The sequence below is a fragment of the Protopterus annectens genome, chromosome 8.part0, assembly GCF_019279795.1.
Source record: "Protopterus annectens isolate FY-2018-M chromosome 8.part0, PAN1.0, whole genome shotgun sequence".
Lineage (NCBI taxonomy): Eukaryota > Metazoa > Chordata > Ceratodontiformes > Protopteridae > Protopterus > Protopterus annectens.
The window spans coordinates 1,372,155,062-1,372,176,145 of record NC_056741.1 but is presented as its reverse complement, the minus strand read 5'-3'; the positions used below and the strand labels follow the sequence as shown (position 1 = coordinate 1,372,176,145).

Genomic DNA, 21,084 nt, shown 5'->3' with positions numbered 1-21,084 from the left:
AAAGAGTCTTGGTACGCAGACAACAAATTTCCAATCTCCTGCCAAAGACAAAAGTAACAGTGAAAACAGTTCTCAAAGTTCTAGGGACGATGGCATCAACAATAACCCTAGTTCTCTTAGCCAGGATGCACATGAGAATTCTTCAGTGGCTTCTTTTTTCTCAGTGGTCCTTATAAGAACTTCCCATGTCCCACCAGATCAGAATTACAGAGTCTATGAAGAAGAATCTGAGATGGTGGCTCCTCTCCAGTCGTATCACATCAGGTCGACCCTTTACTCCACAACATCGTCTGGCAACAGTGACCACAGATGCCTCCCAGATAGGGGGGGGGGGGGGCATTATCTGGGGAGGACGGTTCAAGGCACTTGGCAGGAACACGAGACCCATTTGCATATCAATGTCCTAGAGATGAGAGAAGTGCTCTTGGCACTGGTTGCACTTAAGGACTCTCTTCCACTAGGAACAATTGCAATTCAGTCAGACAATATGTCGGTGGTTTGGTACATAAACAAACAAGGAGGAACCAAATCTTACCCCCTTTGCCAAGAGGCACTCAGAGTACGGCAATGGGCAATCTCTTCTCAACATTTTCTGATAGCAACACACATCCCGGGGAAATCCAACGTGATAGCAGACAGGATAAGCAGAGCAATTCTGATGCCTCATGAGTGGTCTCTAAAGAGAGAGATAGTGGAAAGGATATTCCAGAAATGGGGTCAGCCTTGCTGCGACCTATTTTCCACTCCCGTGAATGCCAAATGCAGCAGCTATTTTGCCCTAATCCTCCCTCTGGGGGAGTCACCCAGGGATGCTCTTGTTCACAATTGGCCCTCGTGACTACTATATGCATTTCCTCCTTTCCCCCTAATACCTCAAGTCATTCAGAAAGCCTACTCATTGGAAAGCAGGATGATTCTCATCGCTCCATACTGACCTCGTCAGATTTGGTTTCCCTTCCCTTGGCCACATCTTCAGGAGGAACCGTGGACTCTGGGCCTAGTTCCAGACCTTCTCACTCATATGTCAGGAACCCTCCACCCCTCCCTGCAAACTCTCAGTTTGACAGCATGGCTACTCCAGTTCCCAACTTAGTCAGGCTTCACAATTTTACACCAATAGTTAAACACATCCTGGTATCCTCACACAAAGCTACAACTAGGAAGCTATATTCTAGCAAATGGAAAAGGTTCTCACTCTGGGCTCAGAGTAAAAACATCGATCCCCTTTCTGCTCCGATCTCTTCTGTTCGAGTTACTATCAGAGATTTTTCTACAAGGTTCAGTGGCAGCTACTACTAAGGTGCAATTAGCTGCAATTTCTAGTTTTCATATAGGAGAAGGAACTTCTAACTTGATGTCACACAGATTATGTAAAGCTTTTCTAAAGGGTACCTGTTTATTAAAATCCCATTAAAGAACCAGTCTTGCCATGGGACTTGAATTTTGTTCTAACATATCTGACCTTGCCCCCCTTTTGAACCCTCGTCATCTTGTGACCTCAAATTTCTGTCTTGGAAAACAATCTTCTTAGTTGCTATTACCTCTGCAAGAAGAGTCTCGGAATTGCAAGCTTTATCAGTCAAACCACCTTATTTAATCTTCCATAAGGATAGGGTATCTCTCCGGACAAGCCCATCATTTTTACCTAAAGTGTGTTCACAACATACCTTAAATTAATCTATTGAGCTGCCAGTGTTTTTCCCTAATCATGGCAACAAGGCAGAATACAACCTACATCAGTTAGATGTGCATAAACAACTTCACTTCTATTTACATAGAACCAAAGATTTCAGGAAGTCTGATCAATTGTTTGTTTCATTTTCAGAAGTAAAAAAAGGCATACCAGTTTCTAAAGTCTCACTCTCAAACTGGCTCTCAAGTTGTATTACCTTCATTTACAATTCTAATAACAGACAACTACCTTACAAAGTCAAAGGTCACTCTACTAGGGCTATGGCAACGTTATTTGCTTATCAGGCTAAACTGTCAATGGATAATATTTGTGCCGCTGCTACATGAGCAACACCTTACGCATTTATCACTCACTACAAAGTGGATTTGGCCTCCAGGGACAGGGCCTCCTTTGGTTCCACTGTGCTGAAAAGTGTACTCCCATGAGCCACCCTGGGAATATGGTGCTAGGGACACTGTCCCAACCAGTAAGAATGAAGGAGAGATAGAACAATATAACATAAAGAAGTTATGTACTCACCATAACATTCTATGTTTGTTGTCCTTTGCTTATCAGGCTAAACTGTCAATGGATAATATTTGTGCCGCTGCTACATGGGCAACACCTCACACATTTATCACTCTCTACAAAGTGGATTTGGCCTCCAGGGACAGGGCCTCCTTTGGTTCCACTGTGCTGAAAAGTGTACTCCCATGAGCTACCCTGGGAATATGGTGCTAGGGACACTGTCCCAACCAGTAAGAATGAAGGCGAGATAGGACAACATAACATAAAGAAGTTATGTACTCACCATAACGTTCCATGTTTGTTGTCCATCTCGTCATTCATTCTTACGATCCCTCCCACCTTCCCCTGCCTAAGAATCTTAGAGAACCTGGAGGATTTCGTCCTTGGACAGGAGCTCCTTTGGATTTCTTTCTTTTTGCTATCCTTTATTATAGGACTAGTGTTCACATATGATTATGAGTAGCAGCAAACTAGATTTGGGGAATCACGCACTGCATGATGGGATAGTTGTTCAGCCATGAGCCAAGTAAAAGACTTCGAACTGTAGTATGCAGCTGAGTCAGAGCCGAGGATCGGCTCCGAACCCAACCAGTAAGAATGAATGGCAAGGTGGACAACAAACATGGAATATTATGGTGAGTACATAACTTCTTTATTGTTACAAACATGTTTTTTTTTTTATGTAATCAAGAAAAAGTATATTTTGCAAAGGAAGTTCTTTCCTCCTTTGGAAGGGACTCTTCCTTTCCCAGTGAGTTGAGTCCCTTTATGTTTTCTCATTCTGCATCGTACACTGGCACAGAGATTGATAGAACTAGTGTCTCTCTTCCTTTTGGAAAAATACTTTTATTCAAAGATTTTTTTGGTAACAAAAAGGGAAAGATCATGGAGACATGTTCTGGATCTTTCCTTTCTAAATATGTTCGCCAAGATTCTGATGGTGAAATTGAAATCCCACTATCTTGTAGCTTTGCTCCCTACTCTAGCTTTCATTGTAAGTCTAGATTTAAAGGATAAATGTTTTCATATTCTCAAAGGCGAGCAGTTCAGGTGTTGTATTTTTAAGATTTGCTCTGTCTGGCTTGCAGTATCAGATCACTGTCTTATACTGTGGACTTTCCACAACACCAAGGATAGTCCCAAAGTGCAAAGCTCCAGTCTTTGCTTATTGAAGACTTCCAGGCATTCACATCTTTCCATAGTTAAATCAGTGTCTTATCTTTGGAGACTCTTTAAGCAGCTGTCAGAGTCTTTGACAACTATTCAGAATCTTCTTAAGTCTCAGTTTTCAAATCAGTTTTGAGACGTTTTCTGTCATCCCTTCTCACAGAATTGTTTGCTTGGCATTAGACTCTGACCTGCAAAGAGCCTTTCTTCTTCCAAATACAGTAGTGATATTTTAACAGTTCATCTTGAGTGTATCCAATTAAAGCCATGTGTCTGCAGGGAAATTTCTCAGGATTTTGGGGTACATAGCACTGAGGATTCTCATACTTCCCCTAGTCAGATTCCACGTGAGGAAAATACAGTGATACCTCAAATCAGTCTGGATTAACATCTACACACTTTGTCCTTTCAGATCCTATTTCTGGGATTTCTAAAGAGGGAAAATCCATGGTGTGTGGATTAGAACTTTTGCAATCCATGTCTCCCATTCTCCCTTTTGACTCCCCTACAGTCTCCCACTACAGATCCAGCAGACTTGATGCAAGCTCTGTGGAATCCTCTAGACAGAGGCACATAAATGTCAGAGAGATGTTTGCAGTGAACAGTATGTTGAAAGCCTTAAATAATTGCTGCACCCAAGGACCTCTGCAAGTCTACACAGGCAACTCCACTGTGATGCATTACTTAAACGTACAAGGGGTATCAGCTCTTATTCCCTTTGCAGTTTTGCTGTGGTTGCCTGGGATACAGCAGCTTGGCTCATTTTGACTTCTCAGGCTTCATACTTTCTGTCAGAGTAAAACTTGATTGCAGACAAGCTCATCGGGACCAAAACAAACACCCCGCAATACATGGTGACTTCACCCTGGAGCCTTTCAAGAACTTATCCAACTGTGGGAAACACCTCAAGTAGATCTGTTTGCCTCTTTTCAGAACAGACAACTAAAGAAATTCCATTCCAGGACAACTTGTAAATGAGCCTGAAAGATAGACTCTTTCTCATTTCCGTAGACAGTAATGTTCCTTTTTGCCTTTAAACCCTTTTCTACTGATATCCATGGTTCATCTGAAGATCAGAAATCCCCAGAAATTGTTGTGGGGACTCCTTCTTGACCCAAGTGACAGTGGTTCCTCCTTTTCAATATGGACAATGGTAATCACTGCTGGCTTCCCCACAGATTGGATTTGCTCACACAAGATAGCAGTAATTTGATACATCCCAGCCTGAAAATTCATCAACTAACTGCCTGGATGATAGAATTTTGATACATTTTAGTACCTGATGATGTGCAGGTACTAAGGGAGGCAAAAAACCTGCACTAGGAAGTCATATATGTACAAGTGGAAAAAATGGTCTAGTTGATGCCAGCACAAGAACCAGGAGCCTCATCAGGCCCAGCTGCCTCTGGTTCTTGATTATTTGTGTTAGTTACTGTTCTCTAGTCCTTTGTATTCCTCTGTCAATGTGCATTTGTTAGCCTTTTCTACTTGTCTACCTTTGAATCCCACCCCCTTCCTAACCATGCTCAAGTTAAAACTTTTTGAAAGGAGTGTTGCATAGCTGTCCATCAAGGGAAAAGGGTGGCTTCTCCTTGGGATCTTAATTTTGTGCTTGAAAAACTTTCTCTTGTCTGATTTGAACCAGTTCATCTGGCTGAATAAAGGATCATAACATGAAAGACTGTTTTACTCACTGCTCTGACATCTGAGTGCATCTGAGTTATAAGCTCTTATGGTAAATCAACCATGCTTCTTTTTTTTTAAGGACAGGGTTTCTTTGAATACTAAGCATTCTTTTATGCCCAAGTGTTCTCAGAGTTTACTTTAATTAGCCTATTCAGCTCACTGTCTTCTTTCTTGAACCAATAGTTTGGAAGAAAATATTCTTCATTGTTTGGATGTCCACTGGCAGCTCAGATACTACCTGTACAAAACGTCAGTCTTTAGGAATGCTGACAAGCTGTTTGACTCCTATGAGGGTAAAAGAGGAAAGGACAACCAAGTAGTTGTCTCAGGCTATTGCCTTTTCTTATATTTACCATAATAAGCCACTTCCAAATAGGGTTAGGGTCCCTTCCCCAAGGGCTTTGGTTTATTTGGTGGCCTCCAAGGGTTTTGGTTTATTTGGTGGCTTTCTGAAAAGGGGCAGACTCTTTAAGTATTCTAGAGGCAGCAATTTGGTCCTCTGTGCATACCTTTACAAAGCACTGCAAACTGGATTCCTTTTTCAGGTCAAGAACAGGGTTTGTTAGGCCCATTCTTCAGGAGCTGCTGGAGTCTCAGTTTATTAGCCTCCTCACAGTTTTTAGGTTTCTAAGTTGTGGTAATCAAACTATACAGCTTAGGCTACAGCAGCAGTGATGTATGTGTTGATAATGAACTTGCCATAACAGCTGATATAATAGATTACTGTTGCAGCACTATTGCAATAGCCTTCCAGTTTCCTTATTTTGTCTCTTTCGTTTTGTTTTGCCAGGATGTAGATGCAACACCCTTTTTATATATTTTACTGTTGGCTTTGCTTCTTAGCCTCTTTCTTTCTTGGATCTTCCCTCCCTTTCTAGTCAAAAAACACTCTGAAGATATTCACTATCTGTATTTTTATAGGAGATCCCCTCACGCTCTTGAAAGGAAATTAGAACACCCTTAAGTTTTGAAAGCTGGACAGTCAGAGGGGCTAGGTACTACATATTTTAGGCTATTGATTTGCTGGTATTTCTGGAATCCTCAATGTGATATACATAATGTACAGGGGTTGTGGGGGAGGTGCACCCTCTGCAAAAAAAAAACATTTTTGCATTTTTTTCTTTTTTATGTTAAGTGTTCCATGGTTTGATATGTTTAATGTCGAACCTTTGGGGTTCGATAATGTAATCTACTGACATTATGACATTATAGCCATGTATATCTAGCTATACCTATCTATATCTATATATATTGAGTGGAAACCCAGTGTTTTGAAATGAATGAAAGCCCATTTAGATGAGTGACTATTTGATTCAAAATGTATTTCACTGAATGTGGCATAACTAGACCTAGTACTGTATAACAGAAGTAGAACATCTAGAAAATATATGAAGAAATATTGTCTGTTCACTTGTGTTACCTGTAACTACAGCTGGTGTACTTTCTGTTTTGTGCATTGACAGTGATTCTGTTTGTGTGGTATTTTTACTTTTCTCCACAGCTGCACAACCATCGAGCTAGTATATTTAAATAAGTAGGGTTGGGGGGGAGAAGCCTTGTACACAAAATTCCAAATGGCATACTCTTGAAAAACGTAGTACCAAAACCTGATTTTTTTGGCAACTAAATTCCTCAAACTCACAACGCTGAAAAAAAAAAAACTGCCCATGCCTGGCATTAAACTAAATTTAAAAGAAAAATAATCAGTCTTCTTTTAGGATAATTATATCTAAATGTATTTAAAAACAAAGAACTTAACACTACCACCAGACATAATTAGTCTGCATAGTGATAGTGTTATGGAAGTGTTTCTCAGAGGATAAGATGCAGGGTTGAGGGTTAGCTGCATGGACGAAGATGGAGTTAGGGTTAGCACACATGCTTCCGTACATAGACATGTACATATGTGTGAATTACAAATTAACCAAGACTGAATGGCCTCCAGATCTTCAACAGTGGTAGCAAACTCATAATGTCTTCCTGAGAGAAGGAGAGGTAAAGCTGGTTGTTTTCAGCATAAATGCCTCCAAAACTGAGACCATGGCTGTTCATGTTGTCTTGGAAGAGTTTTCCACTCCTCGTCTCCCTAATCACATCACCCATGGAGGTAATGTTCATGCAGTTTTTAACAAGGTATGCAGTTTAGGAGTTATCCTGGACTATCAGCTGATACTTTTGGACCAGGTATCTGCCGTTGTTAAAGCTTCCTTTTCCCATCAAACACCCATTGTCTTTAGCTAATCTGTTGGTAGTCATTCATGTCATGGTCCCCTCCCATCTTAACTACTGTAATGTCCTTTACCTTAGACCACATAACACTGAGAAAGACTGCTTTCAGCTGGTAAAGGACTCCACAACTAGGCTAACAAGTGGTACTTTTAGATACCACATTACATCTGTCCTATGCAGTATCCACTGGCTACCTGTTTCATATTATATTAGTTTAATGTCTTGGTTTATTTGTTGATACAAAGCTTAGGTCAATCTTATATGAAGAAGCTTGTGGTACCATATTGCCTTTCCCTCAGCCTTTCAGAGGATACTGGTAGCTCCCCAGGTTCATCTAGAAATAGCAGGTATTGGCTGTTTTAAGTGGTTTACCTTTATAATGCCGATCCTGATATGGGCAACTCGACTTGCGCGAAAGCCGAAACGAGATCGTCACCGAAGTCGAATTCCGAATGTGCGAACGGCAAAACCTTGCCCCTTTTTGACCCATGGTAGCATGGGTGTGGAGGTGTTGTGCGGCCGGTAATGTCGAACGTCGAATGATTTTCGACATTTAAAAATTTTCGCGGTTTCAGTTCGTGCAAAACGCGTCGAAGAAGTGGCCGTTCGACAAAGTGCAATCGCCTATTTAAAGGTAAACCGTTTTAAGTATCAAGTACCAAACCTGAGGAAATTACTGCATTATTAACTACGTGAGTGACCTACCTTGTCTATTTTCCAGAGGTCTGTTATATCTCATTTCTTGCTTTTGATAGTCTAGGCTGTGTTATGGACAATTAACTTGATTTTATCTTACGACTGTCTTTGACATTTGTGGCTTTTACCTACTTCTGGTTTGTTTTATGTAATTTTTAATTTAGTCTTTTAAAGCTGTATTAACCCTTTTCTGTCAGAACATATTTGTGTGCTTGGTGTGTTACTTATTGATTGATTTTTATTAAAATTGTATGTACTTTACAGCCTTTGTATTAAGTATGTTGTATTAAAACACCTTAAAATGAAGTTGAAGTTGACAGTAATACTTGGTAAGGAAGGAAGCAGAAAAAAATAATGATTTCGTTTTTGTAAAAAATGAAAGGACGTGGAAATAATAAAAAGACAAAGTGCAAAGGTAAGCCATATTTGAGCTCAGAGATACTAGTTATGCAAATCAACCTGCCTTTCATTACACAGAAATTACCAAATGCCCTAGATAGCATTTATTTGTCATGGTTTGCTGTAAGGAGTTACATATGAACACAAATGGGGTAGTGGAATTTAATCACACACTAAATTGTTTGAAGTAGGACATGTTTTCTATTGGAATGGGGTGGAAGAGTGAATATGTTAGGAAGGAGAATCTTTGCTGAACAGATACAATTCCAGATAACATTACTTATGCTAAACTTTAACTGAAGCAGTTTTGGAGTTAACTTTTCAGAGCCATAATAAACATATTTTTGCTTAAAATGTGAGTGTAATTGCTCGCTGTTGGCATAGAGTGTCATTAAGAGTGAAACGATTTATAAGCAAAAAGAAAAAAAGAATTTAGGGCAAAAGCAAAGGACACTGCATTAAGCACCAAGGTGACATGCATGAAAGCCAGTGACTTGGCATAGAAGAATAAAGTGTCCCGTAAGTAAGTTAGCAAGTACGACTGGTGCGATCGGCCAAACAAACTTAGTAGATACTCAGCAAAGAAAGCCAGCACCATAAGTACCAAAGTAGTATTTTAGTAATATCACATTCCAAGACCGGTTTTGGCAAATAGCCGTCATCAGTGATCAATGATGAAGGCTATTTGCCGAGACTGGTCCGGAATGTGATATTATTAAAATACTATTTTGTTCCTCATGGTGCTGGCTTTCTTTATTGAGTATCATAGAAGGATAAAGCCCTAACTATGGCCCAGGCTCGATTAGCAGCTTGGCTGTCTGAGGCTCTGGCAGGGAGGGATTAATGTTAATCTAGGCACTCCCTGTAGGGAAGCATGGTCCCTAGAAGGATGTAGCCCTCGGATGCAACAGGTGAACATGGGAGGTGGGGGGGGTCAAGGAGTTGGTCATAAATTAAAAATGCCATGGTAGAAGCAGTCAGCAGCATGACACCACAGGATGTCCTTAGGAAGTTCTTCCACTCCGCCTTAGAAAGGAGATAGTCCAGGGGTTGTAGAAGGAGCTGCTAGACCCTAGCAATGGACAGGACACTGAGATAAGCCGTAAAAAATGAATGACAACCAAATATGCAGATAGTCATAGTTTCTTTATAAAGAAGTACTCCCTGCAATCTTAGTATGTATTTTGTGCTCAGTTTATATCTTGTGGCATGTGGGAGTTGATTGCAGAGCACTGTTGTGATGTTTGGTGAAATATGTCAAAATGTGTATGACTTAATTGGGACTACTGCTTTTGCAGTGAGATAGGCCAAGGCTTATTTAATAAAAAAATAGTTCTCTGCTCCTATCAGCTATGGTTTGATGTGTTGTAGTCAGGAACATGAAACTCTGTGTACCCTTTTCCCTATCAATACTGTCTTGTAAGTTATGTATCAGCTGATGTACAATGGAAAGAGAGTAGTATCCATTAACTTTATGTTTTTTGGACTTTTTTTTATTTTTTCAGTTCCACCTCGATTTGTGGTTCAGCCCAATAACCAAGATGGGATTTATGGGAAAGCTGGAGTATTGAACTGTTCTGTGGATGGTTATCCTCCTCCAAATGTTATGTGGAAGCATGCAAGAGGTAATAAAATAAAATGTTTAAGACATGTACATTTGAATTTAGTTTGAAATAAAGCTGGAAATCCTGGATTTTTTTATGTAGTGATTAAGACAATGAATTATGACTAGTTGCACTGTTGTCTTTTCTGACGCCAGACCTGTAATTCAAAGGACGTACCATTCTCCATAGTGTTTTGAACCAAAAGGTTCCACAAGCAAGAAATGAGGCTCCTATTATGTCAAGAGAAGAGTTTGAACCCATTAACGATGTATCCACACCAAGATTAATAACTGCATATGGTACCAGTACTTTTAAAATCTGTGAAGTAATTAACAAATGTTGGTACTTATTGAAAACAGATGCATTTTTTTGAACAATGTTTAGATGACTATTGTCACTTTGGGTTTCGATATGGAAAAATATTGAGGAATGTCTCTCATGGTTTAAAAAATATAATGTAAATAGAAGGGTTGATAAAAATGGATATATGGCAGTATCTACAGGGGGAACTGTGTTTACTGCAAAGTAATACATAAAACAAAATCGGTTACATCGGTTAATACTTCCAAAGTGTTTACTGTTAGGCATCTAGTTACATGTATAACTGAATGGGTGATTTATATGGCTATATGCCAGTGTGGAGCATTCTACGTTAGTCAAACTTCTAGACATTTAAAGCAAAGAATAGCAGTACATCTGAGTGGCATTAACTGCAAGTGTTCTAGAAGTGCCTTATTTAGACATCAACGTGAACATACTTCTGCTCACTTTTATTTTTGTAAGAATTTATGTTGTTGTTGAAGGTTTATTTATTTTATCTAAACATAAAATTCTAGATCAAGAAGAAACTTTTTGGATTATTTATTTGGGTGCTATGTACAAACCTGGACTTAATAAATACTGGTAGGGTGGTGCTGCGGTAGCGTTGTCGCCTCACAGTAAGACGTTGTCCTGTTCGATTCTCAGCTAAAGCGTCTTCTGTGTGGAGATATGCGTGAATGGGCGTATCTTCGTTGAAGGTTGTGTGTCAGGGCTGGCAACTCGGTACGTAAAAATCTACTGCCAATCATTAGCGGGCCGGAGTTCCGCTATGGCAACCCCTAACCAGGAAAAACTGAAAGATACAACAACAAGGGTGACAAGATTGTATGATGGTGCTAGACATTGATATTTCATAATGAATTTATATTTGTTTCATTATGAAGGAACAAGTTATACTAAAAGTATATATAATTAAAATTATGCTATGATTATGATGATAAAAAGGAATTTGTTAAAACGGTTCATTAATGGTTGTTTAAAATGAACAATTTGTATGTACTATGTTTAGGTGCCTCAAAACAGATACTGTAGCTTTAAATGGTTGTTATTTAATTATGTGTGCTGCAAGAGCCCCTTTAGCACTGATGATACCAGTGGGCAAAGCCAGTTGGCTTAGTCGCTTCTTTTAAGCCAGACTGCTTTTGCAAAAGACTATTTTGGTCTTTATTAAATAAAATCACTATTTTTGGTCTTTATTAATTAAAATCAGTATTTCAGTGATTGTTTTTGGTTAAGGAGTACTGGTTCTTCGTAGTTATGTGGATTATGTATTAATTCCATGCACCATCAATTGGTTTGTGCAACAGAGATTGTTTGAGGTTTTTATATCTATATCTAATCTATATCGGGTCAATATCAGAAGATCTAAGTTTCAGAACTTCGAATCTGATATGCTGAGCACCATATGATCGAAGTCTTGAAACTTCAAATCTTTTAACAGAGATCTTCGTACAATGCAGAAAGGAAAGGTTTCCCTTTTCTGCACTGTAATGCAATCTCAGAGTTGGTATAGTCAAGTATCGGGGGGTGTGGGGGGCTTGCCCCCCTGCTTAGAGCATTTAAATGTTTTATTCTTGCAGGTTGTTGTGTTTTATTACATTTTTGACGTTTCAAAACTTCGATTATATGGTGTTGACCATATCAGATTCGAAGTTTTGAAAGTTCAATCATGTAATATAGACCCTATATATATATATATATATATATATATATATATATATATATCTTTATATATATATATATATATATATATATACACACACACACACACACACACACACATATATATATATATATATATATATATATATATATATATATATTTATGTGTTATGTGCTAGTGAGCCATTCCTTTGTATATATGCATATATATATATATATATATATATATATATATATATATATATATATATATGTATATGTATGTTTCAAAAGGTAGAAATCAGTCTATGTAGTCTCCCCTGCATTGATACCTTCCTCATTTTCAACCCTTTGCCACCTGTTCACCTTTTCCATGTTCCCTTCTACAGGCCCAGAATTCTCTTTGTAAAGAATTAATTTCAGAGGTATAAGGAGTATGCTTATCCCTGTAATCTGCAATGACCCCTTCTCTCTCTCTTTTTGCTCCTCCTTGTTGTAAATGACCCTTTCATAGTTCCCTGATTAACACCATGATCATGTCCTTCTTCATCACCTCTAGTCTCTAATGAAGAGAAGTTCAGCTCCTGTAATGTGTAGCCATATTGTATGTCCATCAGTAGATCACTGTTGCAGTAAACTAAGCTGTATAGGACATATCCTGACAAGGACTGGATGAGCAGCCAGCTTTCAAAGTTTTAGGACACATTCTACTCACCCTAACTGATGCACATCCGAGGGAGAGTTGTATAAAGTCAATGTGTAGGGTGCTAAGCTCTCAAAGCTTTCTTACCTTAGAAGTGTTCTCCCTGCTGCACCTTCAAGGGATCTGTGGTCAACTAACGATTCTTCAGTGTTGAGCAGATGAGTACCCCATTAGGGAATACCTTCCAATTTTACCATTGTTTGTGAGGGAAAAGCTTAACTTTTCTGTTAAAATTTGCTGCTGGAGGTTATGGCTAGTGTTTTTGGTGGTTAGAACTAAAAACATTTTAGCGCAGACCTTACCTTTTCTAATCAGGAAGAAAGAGTGACATACGAAGGCTGCACTACCGATATGTCAGACACTTTTTTTGGTAGAATAATAGACCTGAGTCCCAGGTATTTGGTTGTTCTATGCCCAATTCACAAGAAGAGGAAGTTGTATGGGAGGCTTCAATCTTAACTCTTGCTACCTCTTCACTTCTGCCTCAGGTGAGTGACTTTGATGTGCCTGTATCAGGTTCCTTAAACTGCTCTTCTGTTTCTGCCAGTCTGTCTTGTGCTTGAGAAGTGTATATGGACCCAGAGGCAGGATACATCCTCTGTGGCTGTTGTGCTTTCCTCTTCTGGCAAGGGAGAACTATTTTTGTTGACATTAGAGGAGGGACTGTACATGGTTCCTTTGAGGTGCTTGTTTTCCAGAGAAAGGACCATTATTCAGGGCACTGTTTTTCTGGAGGGTCTCCCAGAAAAGGAAATATAAAATTAGTCATTTTTTTCACCTGTGCCCCCGTCACCTAGGGCAGACAAGGAGGATTAGCTGTGATTTGCTAAAGGTTTATATAAAGCAATTCAGTCTTTACATTCTGAATCTTCCCAAAAAGAAAATACTTCCTGTCACTCAGATTCTGGCACTGCATGAGGGAGTGGAATTAAAATTAGATTTAGATTGTGTTTTTCAAGTTCCTACTCCACAGATTGGGACTCTGAGAAAGTTTTGTTTCAAATTCCCTACCTGAAGAGTTGTCTTTTTCCGATACTATTGCCAGAATGATGGAGTTATTGCAGTGAGAACAAAAAAGAAATACCAGAGTCCCAAAAGAAATATGATTTGTTACAGATGGATTTTCCATAACTTGCAGCTGCTCCTCTTGTTTGCCAGTCTTAAAGGATGCTTTCCTTGCAGCCAGCAGCTTGCCTGTCAGTTAGCCACCTGTTACAGAAAGTCTGATACATTATATCAGGTTCCCCAGACCAACAAATGTATTTTTTTTCATGCCTTAGGTCAGACTCTGTCATAATTTCTCTAACAAAATCATCTTCTGCCAAATAACTTCTGGCAGCTAACCATATTCTTTCTGACAAAGATGAGAAAGCCTTTGACAGGGTTGGGAAGAAAGTATATACTTCTTCCACCTTAGCCTTCATAATAGTGAATTACCTGACTCAAATGACTAAGTTTCTACTGGCTTCCTTTGTCAAGATATGAACGTTAATTGCTTACCTTCTGTCAGAGATCAAGACACCTCTGAATTCTTTATTATCTCCTGAGTCTCAGGTAACCGGCCACTCTTGCATGGTATTGCTTATGCTGTTTCTAAAGCAGCTGTCACTGGGTCGGTGGGCTACATTTTCAGAATTTACAAAATTATGACTTCCAAGATGGCTGCATGCTGATCAACAGCCTAATTCGAGCTCTCCCAGTATGAAAAAAGAAACTGAGAAATAAGAGCTAGTAATTCTGGCAGCTTGAGTAAAATTCAGTTACTGTCCAGTAAGTACACTGCCTGGATGCCAGCAAAAAATAAATTTTGAGAACCTGAAAGAAAATCAACTAGAAAAGGTGAATTGAAAGCACTGACTGGGAAGAATCCTTTAGCTATTCAGCAAAAAGTAGTTCAAGCTCCAGCTTTGATACAAGAGATGGTTTCCAGTAATTTAGAGGAAAATATATCAAATATATTCAGAGCTGATTAAAATAAAACATTGAAAGAATATGTCAACTCAAATAACAAACGTCTGGAAAATAGAAGGAGATTTAACTAGCTACTCATATGAACAGATAAAACTACAAAAATCAGAGGTTGAATTGAAGAAAAAGCTGTCTGATTTTGAGACTTCTCAAGAAAAGTTATTTAAACAATGGTAGAGTTAGGAGACAAAACACACTGAGAAAACCTGAGATATTGTGCTGTACCAGAGAAACTGAAAGGAACAGCCTGTATTAATTTTTATGAAAGCCAACTTAGTGACTGGACTGGTATTCCACAACAGGATTAATTAATTGAAAGGGCACACCAAGTGTAAGATCAGCATGAGCAAGCAGACAAGACCTGTATTAGTAAAGATGCAATCATACAAGCAGAAAGAGTTGATTACAACAAAACTGTGGCATACGGGTAAAGTATTAAAACTGGATGCAGTAGAATGTTTAGGGAAAGTAATTATTCACTTTACACCAGGCAGAAGAGAAGGAAATTTATCCCAGCAATTGGGGAATGTCAAAAGGCAGATGTGAGATTCAAGCTGTTGTATCTAACTGGCTTCAGAATATTTTTTCCTGGAGGATCAGAGACATTTCTGATGCAGAACAGGCTAATGAGGAAATACACAAGTTTATCGATCAAAATGAGCCATCAGACAGAAGGGGGCACTTCTAATTTTTCTGACATTAAACTTCATAGAGAGACTTTGCCAGTAAACCTTTTCCAATATTTCAAATGAAAGTGCTTGGGAGGCAAAAAAAAATAAAAAAATCACAGAAGTTTACTAAAAGACTCGGGAGTAACTTTGACTTGAATCAGAGTCTGGTGTTGTGAGATGGAGATAAAGAGGAAGATAATGTAGTAAAGATATTAAAGTAAAAAAGTACTTTTTTAGTTTTAAGAAATGTCAGTATTACAATGTAAAAAGAGAAGCAAGGCTGGACCAAAGCAAGTTTAAGTTAATATGCTGTAATTTTGGGATGTTGGGTGGGAGATGGGGTGTGAAAGTGCACTGATTATATAATATATAGAGCTGAGATTTTTTTTTCCTTATTATTGCATAGCTGAATGTCTGCATTAATGTCCTTGGCTTAATTTAAAAACAAGTGTTTTCTGTAAGCAAATAGACTTGAAAAAAGGCAAAATGATGAATGGCGTAAGAAGTACTAAGTTTGTTAGATATGTAATGATAATGATTTTTTTTTTTGGTGTAGAAAATGTGCAGTGAGTTAAGACATCTGCAGCTGAAGGCAGTTGTACATTCTGTTCTTATGCTTCCATGGAAATGAGCTGTCCGCAGGTGCATGCAAAAAATCTTGAGAGTTCTAAGCATTGTTTGCTTATGTAAATGCTAAATTTAAAGGTACAAGGGCAAGCAGTTCAGTAAAAAATTAAATGTGCCATTATAAGTGAATAAGAGATAGCAGCTTCCCTAACAACCTTAATATGTCAGTGTATTTTATAGAACAGTGTATAATTTAGTTTTATTTAAAGAGAGCCAGTTCACTTTTTCTTAAGGCCAAAAGTTAATGTTTTCTAAAAGCATATATCTGGGAGTGGAATAGAGTCTAGGAAAATAGCAGACAACAATTAGTGTATTTGGAACCACAGCCTGTAAAATGTGCTTTACCCACAGGTAACCTTAATTTTAAGTTAGGTAATGCCTGAGGGTGCAGCTGTTGATTTGGGGGCAATTGTTCCTATCTGGAGGGAGGGGTATACTTCATTTTTGAAGATGCACATAGTTTTGTATGTTTCTTCTACGTTAATAGGTTATAGAGGTGTTGTAAAAATGTATTCAGCTTTTTTTGAGGTTTCATTAAAACAAAATGTCTTGAAAACATGACATAGGTTCAAATGGAGATGGCAAGAAACAATTGTATTAAAGGTCAGCCTGCCATATGTAGCACAAAAGTTGGAAATTCACATTCAAAAAATATGCAACTGTTTTGTTTAGCAAATGGTATCACTATTGTGGTATAGAATGTTAAGCCAGTGTTAGTAGCTCAACAGGTAGCATAGTTGCATCTTGATGCAAAAGGCTGTAGGTTCTACGCCACAGCATGTAGATGGATTGCTGATACTGTTTTGTATTTTAAGGCGGTGGGATGCTGCAGTCCTGAATTTGTCCTCCTTTGGATGAGATGCCTAGTAGTAACTATGAACCTGTTTTCAGTTTGCCATCCATTCCCTATTGCAATATTACCAGCTTATTTTTAAATGTAACATAGTCAGTTTATTCTTCAAGGGTAGCAGGCACTGAATTTGTAGATGAAACACTGAAATACAAAGTTGTTTACTAGCAGCAACCTTTTCATTAGTTACAGAGCTCTATAATGTGGAATTATCCAGATGGCTTTTTATTCTGCAGAGATTGTGCAAATTGACTGATATTGGCGGATTGTAATGACAAAAGTTGGAGTGGCCTTTTATGGTTGAAATTTTATGAACTGAGCAGTTTTGTCATTATTGGTTCATATGTTTTGTTTCATTGCTTACGAAAAATGTTAAAAACCATAAATTTAAAACGTGCTCTAAAAAGTGGTACTGTATTATACAAGTGATATAATTTAATAATTATATATTATAATTTAATACAATCAGTAAGGTGAGTCAAAGAACTTTTACATGGTCTTAAAAATGTGTGCAAGGGGTCTATGATTTCAAAACAGCTCAAAAGTAAGCTTAATCTGCCACTGGCCCAGATGCATTTTCAGTGAATGTGAATTTCAAAGGCAGAGACTTTTTAATGCTAAGTCTGTTTTCATTGTGAGGCTGTATTGCTTTGTTTAGCAAATGTCTGTCAGTGTTTGTGCTATAACATTTGAAATGTTGTTGTTGTTGTTGTTGTTGTGTCTTTCGGCTTTTCCCAGTTAGGGGTCGCCACAGCGGAACTCCAGTCCATTTGAAATAAAAGTTTTAAATCCAAATATCTGTAATCATTGTGGAAGTAAAGCAGAAATCAGTATGCACACTGACAGTTTAGAACAGTGTTTATGGCAACTGGGGAGAAATAGCTATGTAATGGGACATTGGAATGGCTGTGTGGGGGTGGGTGCTGAGCGAGAGGGGCTCTGTTTTTTTTTTTTTTTTTTTTTTTGTGGGGTTGACCCAAATGCAATGTATGCGTACTGCCACCTTTTTGTCTTCAAAATAAGCACTGTATTAATAGAAAGATATAGATATAGACCTTTTTCAATCAGTTTGCATATATTTTTTCTGATGTTAGGCAAACCATCAGGTTTTAAAAAAAAGTGTTCGGACTGTGGACACAAGATCCCTCCACAGACCCCCATTCCTTGTGTGTTTATTACTTAAGTGATACTCATCTTCAGGCGGATTGTGACATTTGTGCTGATTTTGGATCTAGAGCCACACAAGGTAGGAGGGAAGAACTAATAATCAAGGGTTTGCTTCCTCCACAGACAGAGTCTTCTACATTTACTATGTCCTGTGTAACAAAGCCCCCAACTGCGTTTCACAGTGCTGAAAAGAGGAAGAAGAAAGACAAGGACAGTTCTAAAGAAAAACACAGAGAGAAATTTATAGAAAAATGACTGAAGATAAGAGATCAAATGAAAAGAAAATAGATAAATTGAGAAAATGGTCTCTGGATCCATCCAAAAACTTCAAGGCAGTTGGAGCCACCTGTCAGTCGAGTCCAAACTTCCACCCCTAGAGTTACTGTTTCTCCAGAACCGAGCCCTTGGCTGCATTCACCAACCCTGCAACATAAATTACCCTCTAGACCTGCATCAGTAGCTTCATAATCGAGATGGGGTGATCCACCAGAAATCTCACAAAAATGGAAGTGGACCAAATGATGAGGAAATTTATGAGGACACAGATCCAACTGGGAGTCCTTCTGGCACCATTCCCCCAGGGGAGGTCCAGGAACAGGCTTGTCAACCCTGTCACACTTTGCTGCAGTACCAGTCCACTGTTTGTATCCAGTTCCCATGGGTCCTAACCCTTCCAGTGCAACTCAGTCAAATCCAACAGTCCAAGTGACTTTAGCTTAAGCTATGTCCCTTACTCTCTCGACTTTGATGTTATTAGGTTGGGATGATTCCTTGAGATGAAGTGTCAGAGGAACAGTGGTGGAGTCGACCCTAAATTTCTAGGAGCCGTTTCTCCCCATTGGTGCTTCAGCACTTGACAGCTCAGGTCCAACTTCCTCCTCAGAGCTAATCTCCAGTGGAACTGGAAAGCTTCCCAAGTTAGTTGACTGAACAAGTACTTCCTCTTCTCCAATGAAGATGGTTGCTTTTGAGGCTGTGGAAAGGGCGTTGGCTGGTCTAAGAAAGCAGGTGCATGCACTGAGTTCAGATCCATCTCAACGTGCAGTGGAACCTGTTTCTTATATGTTTCATTCAGATCAACAGGGACAGTCAAAACCCATGGGCTTCTAGACAGCTCAACAATTGAGCTCCTGGTCTGATTCTGATCTGTCTCCATCAGAACCCCAGACACATGTTCTGATAAAATAGACAAGCAAACAGAAACACATAGACTTCTCCCCTGGGTCTGTCACAGAGGGCAAGGATTTGGATGAGGGAGAAGGATACTCCAGATCCTCTCTGGAAGATGTCACATTTGGGGCATCCTGGAATTGATGAAGCAGAAGGCGGGATTATCCACCATAACTCTTTCGCCAGATTAATCCATGTTCCTTGAAGCTTTTGGGTCTGGCTCATCTGCATCCTTAGTTGTTCCCCCTCCTTATCCACTTATAGATCTTACAGCACAGAGAACATTGAGAAACCCTGATGTTGCCGAGCCAATCCCTAAAGAAACAGAGAGAATCCTAGCAACCCAAATGATAGAAATCACTGGTCTAAATGACCTCCAGTAGATGTCATGGTGGTACCAGCAGCTACAAAGAATGAACTGTCTGAGGAGAATTCTTATGTCCATTCCCATAACAGAGAGTCGAGGGCCTTGGAGATATAGGGAAACATACTTATGTTTTAGTTCATATGTTATATGGGTTGGAGACAGTGGCATTGACAAAAAGGCAGGAGTCAGAGCTGGATGTGGCAGAGTTAAAGATGTTAAGATTTGCACTGGGTGTGATGAGGGTGGACAGGATTAGGAATAAGTATATTAGAGGGTCAGCCCAGGTTGGAAGGTTTGGAGACAAAGCCAGAGAGGCAAGATTACTTTGGTTTGGACATGTGCTGAGGAGGGATGCAGAGTATATTGGGAAAAAGATGGTAAGGATGAAGCTGCCAGGTAATAGGAAAAGAGGAAGGCCTAAGATAAGGTTTATGGATATGGTGAGAGAGGACATGCAGGTAGTCGGTGTTGACAGAGCAAGATGCAGAGGACAGGAAGAAATGGAAACAGATGATCCACTGTGGTGACCCCTAACGGGAGCAGCCAAAAGAAGAAGAAGAAGAAAACTTATGTTTTAGTGACATTTGTTCTCAGGACACTGAATTTCCTTGATCATTTGACTAATTTCTAAAGTAACTTGTTCAAGAAGATGTTGAAGTCTCTTTCAGGTAACTTACCATCGGATGTTCAAAAGAGAGTGGGCACCCAAATGTCTACCCTATAATCTACATCTAATGTTGCCATGTGCTTGCTATCCATTGCAGTAGGTGGCACAGTAAGATCAGCTGGAACAAGCATTACCATGTGTCACCATGCCTGGATTTGGCATTGCGACTTCACAGAAAGCTTCAAGTCATCCTTCATTAAGGCCCCATTCGATGGTTCCACATTATTTGGATCCAAGGTAAAAGAGATGCTTACCAAAAGTGAACAGTGAGACCCTGTCTGCCATAGAATACATTTCTCCGCTCCACAAAGATCCTATTCCAGGAATCAAAAAGGAGGTAAAGAAAATGTGGATCAGGAAATCATAGGGTTTTTCACCATGACACACCTGGAGGTAGACCCCTACTTAGGGGGGGGGGGGGATTTGAATGGATGTGATCCTAGAGACAGAGGCGGACCACAGAATCAATGTTTTTGTGGTCCCTTTACTAAGGAACCCTACCAGCTCCCCTGAGGGGTTACTTGACAGCTACACTCTGAAGGCAGTCAGAGGTACTTAACCTTGCATGCAGAAGCCTGGCAAATCATTACTTTCAATTCATGGGTGTTAAGTGTAATCACCAGAGGCCTTTTTGCTATCCACCAAACAAAAGATTAAAGATTCTTGACTCTCCAACCAATCAGTTGGAATCTGCAGCAACAGAGGTTTCAGAGTTGCTAGGAAAAAAAAGAGTCATGCAACAGGTCCCCGAGAGCAGTTAGAATCAAGTCTATTCTAAGTTCTTTTTAGTTCCAAAGAAGGCAAGAGAGTTCAAGTCAATATTGGACCTAAGTTAACTCAGTTTGTCAAACAAAGTTCCGGTTGGTCATGGTACAGTCCTTAATTCCTCTACCGAGGAAGAATGATTGAATGTGAGCTCTAGACCTCCAAGATGCCTATTATCATGTTAAA

The 21,084-nt window shown here is 39.3% G+C and overlaps 1 protein-coding gene across 1 annotated transcript in view; it reads left to right on the top strand.

The window, feature by feature from the left end:
• The window catches only part of DSCAML1 (DS cell adhesion molecule like 1), a 1,743,400-nt gene that overhangs the window by 393,443 nt on the left and 1,328,873 nt on the right, over positions 1-21,084 (top strand). The window contains exon 4 of the mRNA XM_044080956.1: positions 9,883-10,002. Coding sequence (XP_043936891.1) covers positions 9,883-10,002 — 120 coding nt within the window. The remainder of the gene's footprint in view (positions 1-9,882; positions 10,003-21,084) is intronic.